The following is a 19,042-nucleotide window of genomic DNA, read 5'->3' as shown; positions in this document are numbered from 1 at the left end:
CTCATTTGTTTTAATCTTTTTAACAACTTGCATTTAACAAGTGATAAACATTAAATAACAGCGGAATGTGAGATTAGCGGAAGACTTAGGCAAATATAAAACTAAAATAATACAAAATCCAACATATGTCTCTACCCAGAAATCAGTGTCACTGTCGCGCCCCCTTTTTTCTCGCGAAATCGGGCTTGTGACATTTGGGAGGACAACTCGTTCCCTTTTGGAATTGGGTTTTGGAATTTGAAGAGTTGCCACCTAATGATTAAGTGCATTAGGACACTAAGAAGGGTTTGAGTTTGAAGAACCAGAGTTTGGGTAAGGACTAGAAATTATCTCAAGGGGAAGGTGTTAGGCACCCCTCAAGATCCACTAGTGTGGTTCCCGGCCATGTTATAATTGTGAATTCACATAATCAAATAAACAATTAAGGGCCTCAATAGAAGGATATTTTCACATAATATTGCAAATAAATTGAAAACTTTTGAGGAACAGTAAAAAGGGCAGAAATTTATGAAAGATTTAAGCAATTCTAGAGAAAGCAGATAAGGACAGGTAAAGGGAGGGAGGTCCTAGGTTTATGATTAATATGGATCACGTCAATGCAATACCCGGTAATCACTCCTCAAAAGAGGGGTTACACGTAGTATTAGCACACCGATCATCATATCCATATCTACCCTTCCCAACCCGTTAAGGTATTAAGGCACAGAATGGTATCGTTGCTTATTGCATGCTATTAACCGTCCCGATCCTATTAGCCCCGGAGGCATTCAGACTACTAATTCTAAAGGGGAGGGAGTTGAGGCTGTTCCATAGTTTTCAAAAGGATAAAAATCTAGGCGACAAGCAATAACAAATAGCAGTTAAAGGGGGAACAAATAGCAGTTAAGGCTCAAGTAGGTCTCCTTATTCAAAGCAGCAAATTATTTAGCATGACTTACAAGTACTGGTTATGGTCTGAATTTAAAGCGTTAGGGAAGGCTGATTCATCACATATTTCTCAGATGAGGAGTTCAAATTAGCCTTGTCTAGATGCAGTTATCAAAGACTGATGCAGTTAATTAATCACCTAATAGTTTGCCTAAGTGAGGCCAATAGGCATGACATCTAATAGAGCTATATTGATTTTAAGGAAAAAGTTTACTAGTTTTATAAAAAAGGATCTGCAGACTTTAAGACTGGTTTTAGATTCAAAACGGGACTGGTTCAGTTGATTTATTCCTATAGTCATGATTTCTAAGTGTCATTGATTTTTTTTTTTAAAAAAGTTACATAAATGCAAGAACCCTATTGCCATGATATCTAGAATGGATTGGTTATTATTAAGCCTAAGATTGTTTGCCTAACGGCGGGTATATGCGAAAGTGCAGAAAAACCTATAGGAATGTTTTCTATATGCAGAACCTATAGGCATAATCTCTAAGATGCAGAACTTATAAGCATGTTTTCTAAAATGCAGAAATGCAGGACTTATAAGCATGTTTTCCAAATGCAGATGAAACAATCTTATAGGCAGAATTTCTAAATGAATAATGAAACAATCTTATAGGCAGAATTTCTAAATACAGATATATAAACGAAACATGTTGTGATTGCAGAAATAGAACTTAAAGCATGATATCTACCCCATATTCATAACATGAGAGACCCTCCCCCATTTTTACTATACACCCCATAGTTATTACAAATCATTACAGACCCGAGTGAATCAGAAAGATAAGTAAAATTACATAAGAAGTTCCAGATACATATAAATAACCTAATTCAGACTCGAAATTCAACTATATGAGATAAAACAACTTCCACCATCAGATTTCCAAAAAACTTTCTCATATTTGGAGTGTGTCAAAGTTCCCAAGAGTCTCAAAGGGACTTTGGGCAAGGCTTACACCCCAAAATATTGCGGAATTAAGAACATAGTGCAGTGTGGAAATGCCAGCCCTCAGATGTCCAAGTTCAGAGGGAACTCAAGGTCCCAAAGCAAGGCTCATAAGAGAGGGGCAGAACTTAAGAGTCTAAGAATAAGTGTAAGTGCACAGGGGGAAAGGAGTCAGGGAGAGACATGGCAGGCTAGTGGTCATGCCCAGTAATTGGAATGCTGGCACACCCCTGACCAACCTGCTAGCCACACATTGAGTGTTAGGATCCATTGTGGATCAGGTTATGACCTAGGCAGTAATTAGGATACTGTCAGGCCAAGACCTTAACTCAGGCGTATAGAAGGGAATATGGGTAGGGATTCATAACAGAAACAGAAGCAAGGAAGAAAAATATTTAGCACAAATTACCGAACATGAGCAGTAAAGTAAACAAAAAGTCTAAAACTGTAGAGTGAACACATAGGGGTGAGGCAGAAAATTAAATAAAAGACATACCAGTTTCAAAGGAAAATAAGTAAGAAAGCAGTAGCCTTGAGAGAGCCAAGTTGCAAACAAAGTAGTTCCAAAAGATCTCAAGCAAATCCAAGTATTGAATTCAAACAGTATTGCAAGACAGTAAGTAATCAGAAGTGTTTTTGTTCGTGTGTATTTCAGTGTGTGTAAAGAGGGAAGACTAGGTCTCTATATAGTTTTGAAAACAAGTAATACATAGGCAAAGGATGCACAAACATGGAAATAACAATCAATTAGTGTCAATTAAGACAACTGAAATCCTTTAATTAGGGAGTCTAGTTCAAACGGTTAGTCAAGACAGAATAAGGAAAGAAATTAGTTCAATAGGGCTGGGTTAGGGCAGAGAAACCACATAGTGCATAAACAAGGTCAAATACATAGTGTGTAATTAAGGAAAGTTGGAATAATAGTGTATTTATAAAGTAAAAATAGGGCATCAGTTCGAAAATCAATTAAGAGGATCTCGGATCCAATTGTAATCATAGGGAATCAAGGTAATAAAGGAAAGAATCATATAAGTATAGAAATAATTCAAACATTGGTACAGAATTACAGAAGGAATACACGAGACCATGTATTTAAGGAAAACATCACAAGCATAGAATTTCTACACAAAAAGATCAAAATAAATAGCCAGTAGGGTAAAGGAGGTTCAATCGAAAGAAATCATTAAGGAATCATTAACCTTATTAAAAGGGATTTCGGAATCAATCACTTGGTTGTGAAAACCTTTTGAAAGAGGAGTTTTTCTCATATATAAAGTACCTAAATCAAAAAAAAAACTGTTTACCCTAGAAAAGAGTTACTGAAAGTTTCAGAGTCACAAACAAAAGGATTCAAGTTGGATTACAGGCTCATTGCGAGTCTGCAAACCTAGGGTCCCAAAGTGGAACTCTAGTGCCACTTATCAAAGAAAATTCTCAAATCTTTAGGGTTTCAAATAGAATCAGAGGTGAGAAATCAAAGTCATTGAGAGAGGCTTAGAAGTCCCTTTCAAAGGCTTGTGAGAGGCAAACATACACAAATGAATTCAGAAGAAAGAGAGGCTACGAGTTTTAAACAAAGCAGGTAAAAACATGCTTATCAGGAACATCAACAAAATTTAGTAAGGGGAAACAAAATCAAAGAGCTCAAACTTAAACACATATAGCAAAGAATGAGGAACAACAAACCGAGTTAACATATGAGCAAGAGAGTGACAAAAAGAACAGAAAGGTCTTTCATAATCAGAAAAGAAATAAAAGAGAGCAAACTCGAGAATAATAAGAAATAAACATACGAGCATAAACACATATAAAGAGAGAACAAAGGAGTCAGAAAACATTTAAAGAAACTTTCCAGAAACCCTAAAAATCGAATTTGAACGATATTGAAAAGGAAATTTTGGGGGGAAAATCTTAAGACGTCAAGTAAAGACTAGGCATGGCACAGATCTAAGAAAAAATTAGTAAGTATAGAACCTTAGACGGCTTAAAAACAGCAGAGAAGACCATAGAATGAGAAGGTCTTGAGGAAAGTCGGATCCTGAGTCGAAGAGACTCATATAGCTCGAATACGCCGGAAAATGGCCGGAGAGGCCATAGATCTTACAAATATGAGATAGATCTAAAGGAAGCCATTGAAATCGGCCTTCAAACCTCGAGTGGCTTAGGTTTAATGGTGAGAGAGAGTGAGCACAGGCCATCCATGGCCAGGAATGCCATGGATTCCGGTGGAAACATGACAGAAGTATGTGGGAATTCATTAGGATTTCGGGGAGGGCTAGAGAGGATTTGGGAGATGAAAAGAGTTCAAAGGCGGTGTATTTAATACAAATGAGTTAGGGTTAGGGGTATGGGAATTAAAAAAGGAAAGAACGAATCACGACCGTTGATCATTTGCCATTGATCAAAATGATCAACGGCCAGGATTAAAGGGGAGACTGGGCGGGTCTGAAAACGGGTCAAGGGTTGGGTTAAAATTGGAACTAGGCTGGTCCGGTTGGGGTTAGGATTGGGTCAATTTAAGGGCTAAAATTGAAATAAAATGGGGCTAAATGTTAAATAGCCAGTTTTTCCTTTTTATTTATAAGAAATAGTAATAATGACTTTAAAGTAAATTAAAAGTACTGAGCCAACAAATAATATATAAATATCAATTTAAAAATACTGGAACAAATTTTACAATTATAAAATGCTATTTATCTTAAAGTAGACTATAATTGCAATTATATGCAATTTAGTTTTAAAAAATACTAAATAAATTTATAAAAATATGCAAAAATCATCTTAACTATTTTTTGGTATAAATATGGGAATAAAATAAATTATTCACCAAAATTGATGATTTTGGGAATAATTATGGATTTTGTACTGCTAAAATAAATTGATTTTAAAATCTTTAAAAATTAGAAAAAAAAGACCAAAACTCTTGGGCATGCTTATATGTATATGCTATTTTGAAAGTATTTTGTATATAAAAATACATAGGAAAAAATTGGGTATCAACAATCACAACATTCACGGACTAACTATGATTACTACATACAAATATTTGAAAGAAAAAAACACCATATGTCTTGGATACAAGTGATACAGAACATAATAAAAGATAGAGGAGACGTCGGGGTCTGCGGACACCTGCAGGACTACCTCAGAATCTCGGTGGACTGAAGGCTGGCTCGCCTATTGCTGCTGACCAAGCACTTCTCTGGTAACTGCACAGAGTGTAGAGTGTAGTATCAGCACAGCCGACCCCATGTGCTGGTAAGTGCCTGGCCTAACCCCGGTGAGGTAGTGACGAGGCTAGGACCAGACTCCAGATAAACCTGTGCAGTTATATAATATACATCGAAAAAATAAACAGGAAATATGCAGTTTAAAAGAGGGGGGGACATGCTTCGGGGAACGTATCAAATTTAGCAAAAACTAAATAGAAATCTGGAAGGAAGTACAATATTTACAACAATACAACAACACTACTGTTGCGGTGCGCAACCCGATCCCTTATCATTTAACACTGTTGCGGCGTGCAACCCAATCCACATATATAACTGTTGCGGCGTGCAACCCGATCCAATATAATATAATAATAATATTGCGGTGCGCAACCCGTTACAAATATACAGTCAACAATAATCATAATAGGGTTCCGGCAAGGGATCAACAATAAACTACATTATCCCGGCAAGGGAACTCAACAGTACAAATGTCTACGTCCCAGCAAGGGAGGATCAGCTATAACCAATCTTAACTCAACTCCTACTCATCTCAGTTATCACCATTACTCAATCATAAGTAAATTCCACAAGAATAATTAAGTTTTTGCTAAATGTCAAGAATTCATCCACTAAAACATCCATAGTATCATTTAAGAATACAACAAGTATCAATTTAAGACTCACGGTCATGCTCGACACCAACGTATAGATACTCGTCACCATGCCTATACGTCGTACTCAACAAGAAGCAATTAGCAAATAGGACTCAACTCCTAATTCCTCAAGCTAAGGTTAGACCAGACACTTACGTCGATCTTCCACGACCAACTCAAGCCTCAAACACCGCTTTTCCTTTCAAATTTGGCTCCAACCCAATCGAATCTATACATAATCGACTTAATAACATCAATAAATGCTAAATAATCCAATTCCAATGCTTAATTATAGCTTTCTAATCATTCTTCCCAAAAATCCAAAAATCGATCCCGGGCCCGCTTGATCAAAACACGAGGTTCAGACCAAAACCCGATCACCCATTCACCTACGAGCTCGAATATGTAATTTGTTTTCAAATTCGACCCCAAAACGAGGTCTAAATCATAAATAATCAAAAGCCTTAATTCTACCCAAATCCCTAATTTTCTACCCTTAATCACATGTTTTAGGCCTAGAAATCTAGTGGGTGTTGATAAAAATGGAAGAAAACAAGTTAAAGATTACTTACCCAAGAGATTATGTTGAAGAAATGCTTCAAAAATCGCCTAAGAGCTTTGGAGAAGAAGAGGTTTGTGAAATTTTGCAAAAATCCTGTAAGTGTTCTGTTTTTTAGACTTCTAAATAACTGGGCAAAATTACCCTTCACGTTCGCGAGAGACTCATCGCGTTCATGATGAGTCAGGCCTGAAGACCTTCGCGTTCGCGACATAAGGCTCGAGTTCGCGGAGCTTTAGCCACTCGAGCCCTCGCGTTCGCATCTAACGGTTCGCCTTCGCGTAAGACAACTACCCCACCCCCTGCCCAGGCCCACTTGGCCTTCGCGTTCGCGTGGCCAGGATCGTGTTCGCGAAGGGATAACCCCCCACTGCCTCGCGTTCGCGACCTTTGCTACGCGTTCGCGTAGAAGGAAATTCCTTCAGTAAACATTAATGCATCGCGTTCGCGTGGGTTCTCCCGCGAACGCAAAGAAGAACACATCAGTACACCAGATCAGTTGTATCTGTAATTTTTCTTAAGTCCAAAACTTCCCGAAACACACCCGAGCCCTCGGGGCACCTAACCAAATATACGTATAACTCAACAACATCATACGAACTTATCTGTGCGATCAAATCGCCAAAATAACCTCAATAACAACGAATTAAACCTCAAAATCAAAGATTTTCCTCAAACTTCGTAAAATATCAACTTTAGCAATCTAGGTCTGAATCACGTCAAATAACTCCGTTTTTTACCAAATTTTACAGAAATATCTTAAATCATATATAAGACCTGTATCGGGCGCCAGAACCAAAATACGGGCCCCATATCATCATGTTCTAATCAAATTTCATTTCAAATTTCCTTAAACAATTTCAGAAAACAATTTCCTTTAAAAATTCATTTCTCGGACTTGGGACCTCGAAATTCGATTCTGGGCATACGCCTAAGTCCCATATTTTCCTATGGACCCTCCGGGACCGTCAAATCACTGGTCCGGGTCCGTTTACCCAAAACGTTGACCGAAGTCAAATTAACTCATTTTATAGCCAAATTTTATCATTTTTCATAGATTTTCATATTTAAGCTTTCTGGCTACGCGTCCGGACTGCGCATGCAAATCGAGGTGATGATAAATGAGGCTTTCAAGTCCACGGAAGCATAAAATTTCGTTTTAAAACAAGTGATGACCTTTTGGGTCATCATGTGGCAATGGCTATAACGATTTTTTACGATTTCTCCGTCAGAAAAGCCCTATTTCCCGTAACATCAGAAAATTAGAGAAGGAAAGATCCACCGAATTGTGACATATGAGTGAAAACATAAGAAAAAAGAAGATGAGGAAAAAAAGAAGAGAAAAAGAGTGTAACTAAATCCCTTAACTGAAAGCACTAATAATGAATTGGGAGCCTTTTAAGGTGGAATGTATATATTTTGTAAATAAAACTTGTATAGATAAAATAATTTACTAAACATGAACATTTAGGGTAATATAGTTTACTATATGACATAGGAATGTAAAAACCCCATTTGTAACATATACCATGTATCTTTTCGTAAGTACAAAAAACAAAATTCATATGCTTAAATAGATAGAAAAAAATCACATACCTTTATTTGTCATATTTCACTTCTTAAAATTCTTAACTAATATTTTAAAATATATATTTTCATCTTTATTAAGATGGAAAAGACTGCAATTTGTGTAGTACTATTTTTAAATATTAAAATTTTAATATTTTAAATATTAAACTAATCTAATTTAATTTGACTTCAAAGAGTAATTAAATCAACTCTAAAAGGAAAATATTTTAACCAGATAAACATAGACAAGAATTAAAATGGGATGGAAAAAGTAACTTCTCTTGAAATTCTAGCTCTCGTTTCTGACTTCATCAATTGCTACTGAATTGGTACCAATCCCCTAAATTATAACCATTGACCTATTAAACCAAATGAAAAAAAAGGGAGGTTTTGACTTCCAATTTCTAACTATCTAGAACATTGTTTTTACACGTCCCAGGAAACACTTCCTGGGAAGACATGCACAACACATTCCTAATTTTACAAAATGAGGTGAAAATATCCAATTCTTATATATATATACTCCCTCCGCTTCGCTTCAATTTATGTGAACCTATTTCCTTTTTAGTCTGTGCCAAAAAGAATAACCCCTTCCTTATTTGAAAAAAAATTACCTTTACACAATTAATTCATAGCCACACAAAATATATGTGCCTCATTTTACACCCCAAGATCCAAAGTATTCTCTCTTCTTACTCCGTGCTCAGTCAAATGGGTTCACATAAATTAAAACGGAGGGAGTATATAAAGAGAGAGAATGTTGATTCTGGGACGGTTGGTCTTATATATATTCTTAGACACAGTACATCACTTCATATTCTACAAAAGTCAAATATATAATGAAAGCAAATACTAATACAAGGTCTAAATAGGATAGAACCATTATCCACTACTGAAGAGTGTTTCTCTGCGTCAATTTAGGGCTGCAGACAATTGCTCGATTATACAAACAGCACCAAACTGGAGACAACAAAACGCAGCTAACATTGACAGTCATAGAAGAATTGAAAGCAACAAAGACAAGACCCTTAAAATACCTAGAAAAGAACATACTTTCAGTTTTTGTTCTTAAACTTACACCACCACCTGTTCTACGATCAACCAAGCAAGCATATGCTATAAACTGCTACAGTATATACCCATAAGCGAAAACCCACTACCATGCATATAAGATAAAAGGATAACTTAATTCCCACACAAATACAACATTCTTATTTTCATAATTCCACTTAACTACTTTTATTGGATCTAATGATTATGATTATGGTGACCAGGCAACTTCTCCTTTATCTTCTCCATCATACTCTTCTTCTCATGCTCATGGTGCTCTGGTGCAGTACTAGTAGACATCGCACTCGTTGTTGTTGTCGTTCCCGTACTGTGTTTGTATTGTTCTTCCTCCTTCGACTCCTTGTGCTTCCCAATGGTTAATTTCTCCTTTATCTTCTCTTTCAGACCTTTCTTCTTCGGCCTCCTCCCACCTTGTCCGTCATCCTCTGACTGCACTCGTTAAATATTATATTGAATAGTACTGTTAGGCCATACCAATAAATTAGTACTCAAAAAGCAAGGGAGAGATCGGACTGTAGACTATCAAGGGGAGCTTTTAAACTGGACATGGTACTCCGAAAAGCCGAAGAAAAAAAGAAGCAACTAAAATAAAATTGTAATACGTGAAAAATATAGTACGTATATGTTTATCAGTAATGGACTAATGGCTTCAAACAAATATTCTTACGATATCATAAGGTAAAACTGACCTACGCTTAGAATAATAACTAGTTAATTAACACAAGTTAATTTGCATTAGTCATAGTATAAAAATTCTTTTCACAGTATAAGAAGACGGAATTTCATCAAGGTCTATATAGAATTTTAAGACAGAAGGTATAAAGGAAAAAATAGGATGAGAAGTCATGTTTGAGATGAGAAATATAAGAAATCATACAGAGCTAGAGCTTGAACTGCCGGACCGGTGGAGCTCCTCCTGCTCTTTCTCCTCCTGTTGTTGTTTCTCCTCTTGTTGTTGCTGTTCTTTTCGCAGCTGCTGTTGTTGCTCTGACTCTGGCTTCTGGTGCAGTATTCCACCAACAGTCGTCGGAGCAACACCAGAGCCGGCAGTAGTGGCAACCCCAGTAAGGTGCATGGGGTTACCATGCTCATCGGTCAGCTGAACCGGGTGTCCATATTGGTCTGTCAGCTGAATTGGATTTCCATGCTCATCACGTAAGTCTGCCATATTCTCACGATATATATTCAAAGATAATTGAAAGGGAGATGGAATAAAACGGATATCAGTACTTCTTTCTTGTTTAGAAAAGCTAACTGCTGATTTTAAAAGGAAAACATAGTGTAAAAAACGGTGGAGCAGCAGCTGTTTCTGCATGAGTGCGTTTAACTAGATGGTTACACGTATGCAGGAAATAGCATCGCGTAAGCTGCTTGGTGCTGCCACGTAGGAGTTTTAGGACACGTCTTTGGTGTAAAACGACAATAGAATTTAGATTGAGTCGTTTCGAAAGCATCATCTTGATTCTGCTCAATTAGACCGCTAGAGGACAATACGGTTCTCTATCTGTTACAACTACTAGACATAAAATGTATATTAGTACATGACGTTGTTATATGAGATATGCTATAAAAACTATCTAAATAAAGTTTTGCAGGTCACATACCTTCCTATGGTTAATTTTGGCAGTTTTATGTAATTTAATTTATTATTGCAGGTCACTAACGCTTCTAAATCATCATCTTTTGTTATAGACAAAAATAGTTGCAGGCTTAAGTAATTTTTGATGATACTATAAATTTCTTCAACTTTTGTTGTACAAATATTTATTGATGAACTACTGTAAGTCGTTGCATTTTTGTTTTATTTATTAAATCTAACACTTTTTTCTCTAAATTTAGGTTGTGGTACGTGTAGCCGTGATACACGAGTTAACCGGCTCTATTACATTTCGCGTTGCGCATATATGATATTTGTCTTTCGAAAGCTTTATGTACCATTATTATTTCAGGTACCTTGTGTTTGATCCTTTTCTAGTTAACTGCAAATAAATTTCACTATTTTCGACGGTCCGATACTCGGACCGCACAGTGTGAGGTAATACTGGATATGTTATTGTATTGTCGACGCACACTGGATATGTTATTGTATTGTCGACTTTACTAGCGTAGTGGTGGAACCCTACAAAAATCAGGGTTCTATGCTGCTGATGCCATGAAGAAACAAATGCAGTAACTTTACGGTAACAGTAACTACCCTTTCGTAAATGAGGATTGTGAAAGGTGCGACTGTAAGTCTGTAACTGAATCTTGAGCACAATATTAAAGATAAAGAGATGGCCAGACAGAATATCCCACGTACAAGGGCTAAAAAATCATTACATCTTTAGGCAGGCATACATATAATCTAGATACCTGCTGCAGATTAGAAGCATTTAGACCAGTCAGTCTTCGGGATAATTTCATGCCCCCTTAACATGGAACAAAACAAACTTCAATGTACACCAAGAAAAAACTACCAACGGATACTATGCACTTTTTTGTTTTCTTTTCCTATATAATGAATGGATCATTAATCAACTTGTATTGTATTCCCAATTTCTTACATTTGTATACTTCAAAAGCTAACCTAAATTCTGGGAATCCATATCCGCCAGCAAGATCCTGACGCTTTTATGGCTCTCTACTATCCTTCCAAGGTGAGAGAGCTGACCCGCGGCTTCTGCAGATTTTGGAAACAATGCAATTCACTAGTCAGAAAACGAGATTTAGATACTTTACTAGTGAAGGATATTTGTGATCTAAATCTATCAGAACAAGGGAGAATATAATAGGCAAGAGAACATTATGATATTCCTAGATAAATTTGTTTGTGAAGACACTTTATATTGTTACCATTATCATCCACCAAGAAGCTTTACTCCTTGCTAGATCTTGTCCAGAAAAAACCCTTTTTCCGTGTGGAAAGGCTATCGGTATAGGGTTTTGTCCCCTTGGAACCAAACGAAAAATGACGCAGCAAGAAGGGCTTTCCCGAAGAGCTCTTCATGCTGGAACTTGAGCTCATCTTGAGACACCTTCCGCCGTGTTCACTACTTTTCTGTCGATCAAACAGTGCAAGATTGCCACTAAAATCACTGTCAACAATCCGATTCCTGAATCTCTTTCGAGCTTTCAAGTCCATCTGAGCTTTCATTGCTTTTTCGGACATCTTCAATGCCTGCTTCTCCCCAAAAGTACAAACAGGACAAGCTGGGTCATACTTGTTGATTTCAGGTGTCATACTCTCCAAGCACTCAGCATGAAAAACGTGGCCGCAAATTAGAACAGAAACAACAGCAAGTTCATTTGAGGCCCATGAAGTTCTCTCTGTTAGCAGCTTCGTACAAATGCCACAGGTTTGGAGATCTACAGAAGGTGAACTGGAACTTCGACCACTAGCTCTGCTTACCTTATCACGATGGAAACTCATGGATTCACTATCAAATGACCACCTTTCTCTACGAGGATTTGTAAGATCAGAGAAGGCAGGAACAGACCATCCATCTGATGATCCACCATTAGAGGCTCTTGTTGATTCATTACTCCAACCAGGGAGCACCAAGGATGATGATTCTTCAGAAATTGAGAAAGTAGGTGACTTTATCCCTGGTGTATGACTATCAGAAACTTGTCGTCCAAGCTGGTGGCCAGAAGAATAGTGAGGCAAAGGAGTAGAGCTCGCAGGAAGCAGCTGACTTCTTGATGATAAAGGAGATGTAGATAATGATGAAACAGAGGGAGCTGATGGAGCAGGAGAGGGGTATGGAACTGCTGATGACTCAATTGATTCTTTGACCTAATTACCAAAAGAAATGAAATCAGAAAGGTCAAAAACTAACAAAACATGCCTGGAAAGTAACTCCAGCAAAACTTATAACTGCTCTGTTCTTACCTCTGTGGAATTTCTCACAGCGGATTGATCTGCAAAGGCAAGAAAACTACTGTTATTTTACAAAGTACAAACAGCATTAACAGTGCATCAGTTTTTCTTTCATGTCATATAGAACCCAAAGGCCACGAAACAGAATATCCTATTCTAATATCTAGAATTTTACGGGTCCCGAAGAATAATGCAAATGCTGTTCCATTTCCGACAGAATTGACAAATTAAAATCACCAAACATCAGAACAATTGATCATCCTCTGGTCACAATCAGATTAAGAGATGTTGGGGGTACAAAAAGTGACATCTACCTTAAGACATGTTAAATAGGCCATAATATATATTACTGAGTAAATTTATGTCGAATTGAGCATGATTATCGGCTTCTAGCTTCAAACATGATTAAATGAAATCAAGGGAATCTGCTAATAATGTTTGAATAAGTCAATAATGTCTTATAACCAGGTATTTTCAACTAACTGCCTAGACATGATAAAGAATAATGGATTTATGTGGTACTCACTAACTGACCAGGCAAAATTACTGACTATTGCAATTGAACACGAATTAAGACCACAGACTGTTAACTAGGAAAATGCAAGCCAATTCAGAAGCCTAATCATTACATATCAGGCTACATTTCTGGGTATGACCTAGGGCCGGAGGAACATCATTTAATCATAGAAAAAAGGTCTAAGAAGAATTATAGGCATATCATTTCGCAAATAAAAAAAGTTCAAAAATGGAAACTACACGTCTGCTTTGGATAATTCTCAACTCCAACCAAGAGCTTTGGAGTTCAAAGGAGCAACGGGGGAAGGGAAACTGTCGACTCCTAGGCAAGAGCACATTGGAGTTAACCATATAAAAAAAAATTGCAAGCTAAAATGGAAAATAAAAATATTCAACACTATTTCTTCCTAAAAGCTGCAGAGCATGGTCATACAAGAGCAGAAAAAATGTATATCCAAACGCAACCATTTAGTGGATAATCTAGCTTTTGAGATAAAAGAGGCGGGAAGAAGAGAAAAAGTACTCATCACATATCATTAGTGCCTACTCGATTACACATTCAAATAAACTCATTCATACATAGAATACAAGAATGCTTGGAGATCAAAGTCAGTGACACGATGTATCATGGCTCGATTTGCATTAAAAAAAGAAGGCTTGGGAGATCAAAAGCTTCTATCGACCGAGTATTTGAACCCCAACTTGATGAAAACTAAACTGAAACTTTTAAAACCAATTATTTATATTTGCACTAACAGAAAAATAAGGCCCAAGGAACATTCATCTATATCATTTAAGCTAGTGACAAGTTAATAATTCTTTTTTTGCAGGATGAATGAGATCCCCAATTTTGTCATGATGAAAACCAGCTCATCTCTCTCTATGACCATCAAATATTAGGTTTGGATATCTCAGACACCACTGACCTCCCTTAATAGCATCTCATACAACCCAAAAACAACATAAAACAAGAAAATCATTTTAAAATTTCTTTCAAAACTTCCCACAAAAGTAGACCTCTACCACATCTATTCACTTCAGCTCTCTCCTTATGGAATGCAAAAATCAGGTCTAGGATTATCTTATCATCCGATCCACCAGAACATATCACCCTAAATGATCATTTTTCACTAGAGAACTCAAGGTTGTAACTTTCAACTGACTTATTTATTTGCTTAACTAAAAGACTGATGAAATATATATACTTATGGTTCCACACTACAACATATGACAAAAATTTCCTCCCAAACACCAATCTCATAATGCAGACATGGAATCAAAAGTCCAATTTCATGCACTTCAGGAGAGAAAGCGTGTAATTCACAAAGAAAGGAAAAACGGAAAGCAAGCTCTTCAATATACAGTCAGTACGTTCACATCCCTTTCTCTTTATTTTTTAGAAGAATCAGGTATTAGCACCTACAATCAGGCTAAGTGAAGAGAGAGCCATGTTGACGTTTACCAGATAGAGGAGGCGTTGAGTTCACCGTGTTGCAATCAGAATCTGGTGACTTCTGTAACGCAAGTGATCGGAAACTATCCAATGGACTACCCTCTTCAGATGCATATAGAGTTTCTAGTGTTGTTCCAGATTTAAACTCTGATCTATCATTTCCAACAACTCCATCAGAAGACCAATTGACTGATGTCTCCTCCCCAGCAACACGTCCCCGGTTATCCCAACGAAAGCTCCAGGAAGGCGAGTATCGGACATTCCTCTGCAAACTTTCACTGGTTGATCCATTTATAACCGCTCGATCTCTAGCAGCAACACAACAAGCTGAACCCATGCTTTCTTAGATACAAAATGTGAAATTCATAGGCAGCTAAAGTCACATCAATAATAATACCAGCACGTTCACTAGACGATGGAAATTGGAGATATTAATTTTCTGCAACAATTAAAAAAATGAAGTCAAAAAAAAAAAACTATCAACACAAATTATTGACATGCACAACTTGTAATTGCGCATTATGTCCTCATTGCATAACAATGGAAACAAAGAACAAAGAAAATGATTCCAGACACGCTGCTTCAATACATTTTATATTACCTTGACAATTTCAAGACAATTCAAGCTCCTACTCTTCGCCCTCACAACAGAAGAATCCTATAACTATCTGGTGGCATTTTAAAGACTAAAATTCAAGACCTTACCCTCCGAACTCCGATAAATCACTCTGGTCAGCAACAATCCTACATAGATCACTCACCCAAATATGTTTCCCTTCCAACACAATAATTGTGATCTATACAGTACCCGACGCGCACTGCAAATGCTGTGAATCTGGGTACACTCCTTAGGAGATAAAATGCTTTATGGAAAAAAAATTGCATGTTCTGTAGCAATAATTTACAGTTTTGGAATAAGGATGTTCAATTTCTTGCTCAAAATCAGACAGCAATTCTGAAACATTTGCATTACAACATTTACCAAATCTGATAAAACTGTGAGTACTCTCGGATACACTTATCAATAATAAAATTGCACAAAAAAAGTACCATATGCAATAAATACAGCTCCCAGGATCCATATAACCCCTTGAAGATTTATTTCACCAGAGAGAAAAATTTAAAAAGGAAACAAAACCTAAGAAATAAGACTAACAGAAAAGCTAAAGTCGATTTCATTTGCTACTTTATCGGGGAAAGTATTACTGGAATCAAAACCAGTCGCAAAAAACCTAAAAGTAAGTACCAAAGACTACAGAGGTCACAGAGATCCGAAATGAAAGCCAAAAAAAGCAGTAATAACAAAAAAAAAAATTAAAAACACAAATTATCCATAAAACCCTCAGAATTTCCATATATCATATAGACTCGATTTCTACAATTTAAATAATTAAATAAACAAATAATTGAATATATCTATAAATAATACAACGCCGTCATCATAAATATTAAATTGCTCTTTACAAAAAAAAACGACGTGATTTTACCTACTGTTTCACCGTCCGGCGGCCGTCAAACACGGAGAAGCGAGGAACAGTGAAGTGAGTTTTTAGGTGGGAATGAGGGCAAGGTGTGAGAGATATGTAGAGAAAGAGAAAAAAAGGTGAAGAGTGAGAAAAGGTTCTGATTCTTCTTCTGTTGAGTTGCAGAGGAGAGAGAGAGAGAGAGAGAGAAAATGAGGAGTGAGGTCGTTTTAGATGGCTAGTTTTGCAATTCCGTCCATTATATCACTTCCTGCCGTGAAGAATCAACGTTTGTTTTCACGGCGTTAAATTGAGACGTCTCAGTGGCTCTGCTTTTGTTTGTTATGTTTGTTAAAGTTACCCTTTTTTATAAACACTTTAATTTTCCGACTGGCGAAAACAACTGTAAAACAAATGTTATGGTAAGTGGTGTTGATTGTAGTTGTACATCGCATTTAAGTTGTTGTACCATTATGGTTTTGTTATTCTTTGTTTTGAAAATTTGTCAGAAGGGACTGTGAAAAGGGAGAGCTTTAAGACTTTAAAGTGATTTCTTATGTCGTACGCGGAGTGCGTAGTACGCATTCCATGCTTTTCGAGTCAGAAGAAAGTATCATAAATTTGAGAAAATTAATTTTGGGATTGATTCCTTAACTTTGTCATGTGAGTAGCATATTTATCAATAAATTGCAACTAATTGTAAGATTGTCTCCTTAATTAATGGAATCTAGAATTTTTAGGACACAAGCTTACTATCATTAGTTTTTTAAAAAATTTACTCCATGTTTTTATCGCATAAATATTTTTTAAACTAATGACATCAAATAATCTACATATTATGTACCAATGTCGTGTGCAACAACAATAATTATTATTATATTAAGTAAGTTCCAGTCTATTAGTATATAGTAATTTTTTACTGATCATGTTACTCCAATTAATTTTGTTTCAAGCAAATAATATATAAATCAAAAATACTAGAACAACAACAACAATAACAACAACCCATTGTAATCCCATAAGTTGGGTCTGGGGAGGGTAGGATATACGCAACTTTACACCTATCCTGGAGGACAGAGAAACTGTTTCTGATAGACCCTCGACTAAAGAAGATGGAAGATGCCCCGATAGCAAGTAATAGCAAAACGATATAATTAAAAAACTAAATCGAAGATAGCAATAGAGAATATAAAAGAGGTACCGCAAGTAATAACAAAACAAGAAATGCGGTAATAACAAACTAAGGATAAAAGGACCATACTAACACTAATACTATCGACCTAGTGAAGACAAAGGAAAATGTACGATTATCTACTAATCTTCTACCCTAATCTTTAACCTCCACACTCTTCTATCAAGGGTCACATCCTCGATTAGCTCAAGTTGCGTCATGTCCCGCCTGATCACCTCTCCTCAAGACTTCTTTGGCCTATCTGTGACGACCCGGCCAATCGTCTCATGAGTTACCGCTCTGTTTTCCCCATTTATGCTACTTTATGCTTTGTTTATCCGTGTTATGTCGTATCGGGTTGGTCGAATCGAATCCAGAATGATTTTGGTCAGGTTTGAGACACTTAGTCTCTTTTAAGGAAGTTTAAGTTGGAAAAGCAAACCGGATGTTGACTTATGTGTTAGAGGGCTCGGATGTGAGTTCCAGTGTTTCGGTTAGTTTCGGGAGGTGATTTGTGACTTATGAGCGTGATCAGAATGAATTTAGAGGTTCGTAGTAGATTTAGGCTTGAATTGGCGAAGTTGATATTTTGACGATTTCCGGTTGGTAGGCGAGAATTTGATATAGGGGTCGGAATGGAATTCCGAGAGTTGTAGTAGTCCCGTTGTGTCATTTGGGATGTGCGTGCAAAATTTCAGGTCATTCGGACATGGTTTGATTGGGTTTTTGATCAAAAGCGAAATTTGAAAGATTTTAGAAAATTTAGCTTGAATCCGATGTGTTTTGGTTGGTTTGATATTGTTTGAGGTGTTTTGAAGATTGGTACAAGTTTGAATACGGTATTAGGATATGTTTGTGTTTTTGGTTGAGGTCCCGGAGGCTTCGGGATGATTTCGGATGGTTAACGGAGAAGTTTAGACTTTGTTGCAACTGTTGAATTTGCTGCTTCTGGTATTTCCGCACCTGCGGATTGGGGATCGCAGGTGCGGCTCCAGCATAAGCGGAAGAGTGGTCGTAGAAGCGGAACCTGGAGAAGTTGTCAGGAACCGCAGAAGCGGCTAAGGAGATTGCATCTGCAAAGTCGCAGATGCGGTTGATGGACCGCACCTGCGAAGGCGCAGGTGCGGAAGGTTGATCGCAGAAGCGGTTTTGGTCCATTAAGTGATTTCAGCAGAAGCGGAAGAAGAACCGCATATACGGTACCGCAGAAGCGGGTATTGTACCGCAGATGCGAAAATGTCTGGGCAGAAAGTATAAATTGTGGCCTTTACGGATTTTGAGCTATTTCACCATTTTTATCTTGGCTTTGGAGTTTTTTGGATGATTTGAAAGAGGGATTTTAAGAAAACTTCATTGAGGTAAGGAATTTGGACCTAAAACTCGTTCCTATGCTATTATTTCACGGATTAGAGCTAGAAATTATGGAAGTTAAGGGTGAAAATTGGGGAAACTATGGCTTGGAAACTTAGGCCTTTGATTAAGGATTTGGCGGACCATTTGAGATCGGATTTCAGAACTTTTGATATGCATGAACTCGTGGGAAGATAAAAAACCTATTGATGTAAAAATTACTGAATTCCGAGACGTGGGCTCGGGGGTCGGGTTTTGGTAATTTCGGGATTGGTGTTGTATTTTGATTA

At 37.1% G+C, this 19,042-nt stretch overlaps 2 protein-coding genes across 2 annotated transcripts; both read right to left on the bottom strand.

The window, feature by feature from the left end:
- Positions 1–8,838: 8,838 nt before the first annotated feature.
- Positions 8,839–10,181, bottom strand: LOC104216643 (late embryogenesis abundant protein). The gene is made up of 2 exons (XM_009766750.2): positions 9,818–10,181; positions 8,839–9,369 (listed from the first exon to the last, which is right to left on the bottom strand). Exons 1-2 carry the CDS (start codon positions 10,106–10,108, stop codon positions 9,118–9,120), a joined length of 543 nt encoding a protein of 180 aa, XP_009765052.1. The 5' UTR covers positions 10,109–10,181; the 3' UTR covers positions 8,839–9,117.
- A 996-nt stretch (positions 10,182–11,177) lies between these two features.
- Positions 11,178–16,463, bottom strand: LOC104216645 (secreted protein CSS1). The gene is made up of 5 exons (XM_009766754.2): positions 16,256–16,463; positions 14,778–15,207; positions 12,812–12,840; positions 11,773–12,715; positions 11,178–11,599 (listed from the first exon to the last, which is right to left on the bottom strand). The coding sequence occupies exons 2-4, from the start codon at positions 15,103–15,105 to the stop codon at positions 11,795–11,797; spliced, it is 1,278 nt and encodes a 425-aa protein (XP_009765056.1). The 5' UTR covers positions 15,106–15,207; positions 16,256–16,463; the 3' UTR covers positions 11,178–11,599; positions 11,773–11,794.
- Between the last annotated feature and the right edge of the window lie 2,579 nt (positions 16,464–19,042).

The sequence above is a fragment of the Nicotiana sylvestris genome, chromosome 1 (assembly GCF_000393655.2).
Source record: "Nicotiana sylvestris chromosome 1, ASM39365v2, whole genome shotgun sequence".
NCBI classification, from domain to species: Eukaryota; Viridiplantae; Streptophyta; class Magnoliopsida; order Solanales; family Solanaceae; genus Nicotiana; species Nicotiana sylvestris.
The sequence above is the reverse complement of the archived record's forward strand: the minus strand, read 5'-3'. Positions and strand labels throughout refer to the sequence as shown.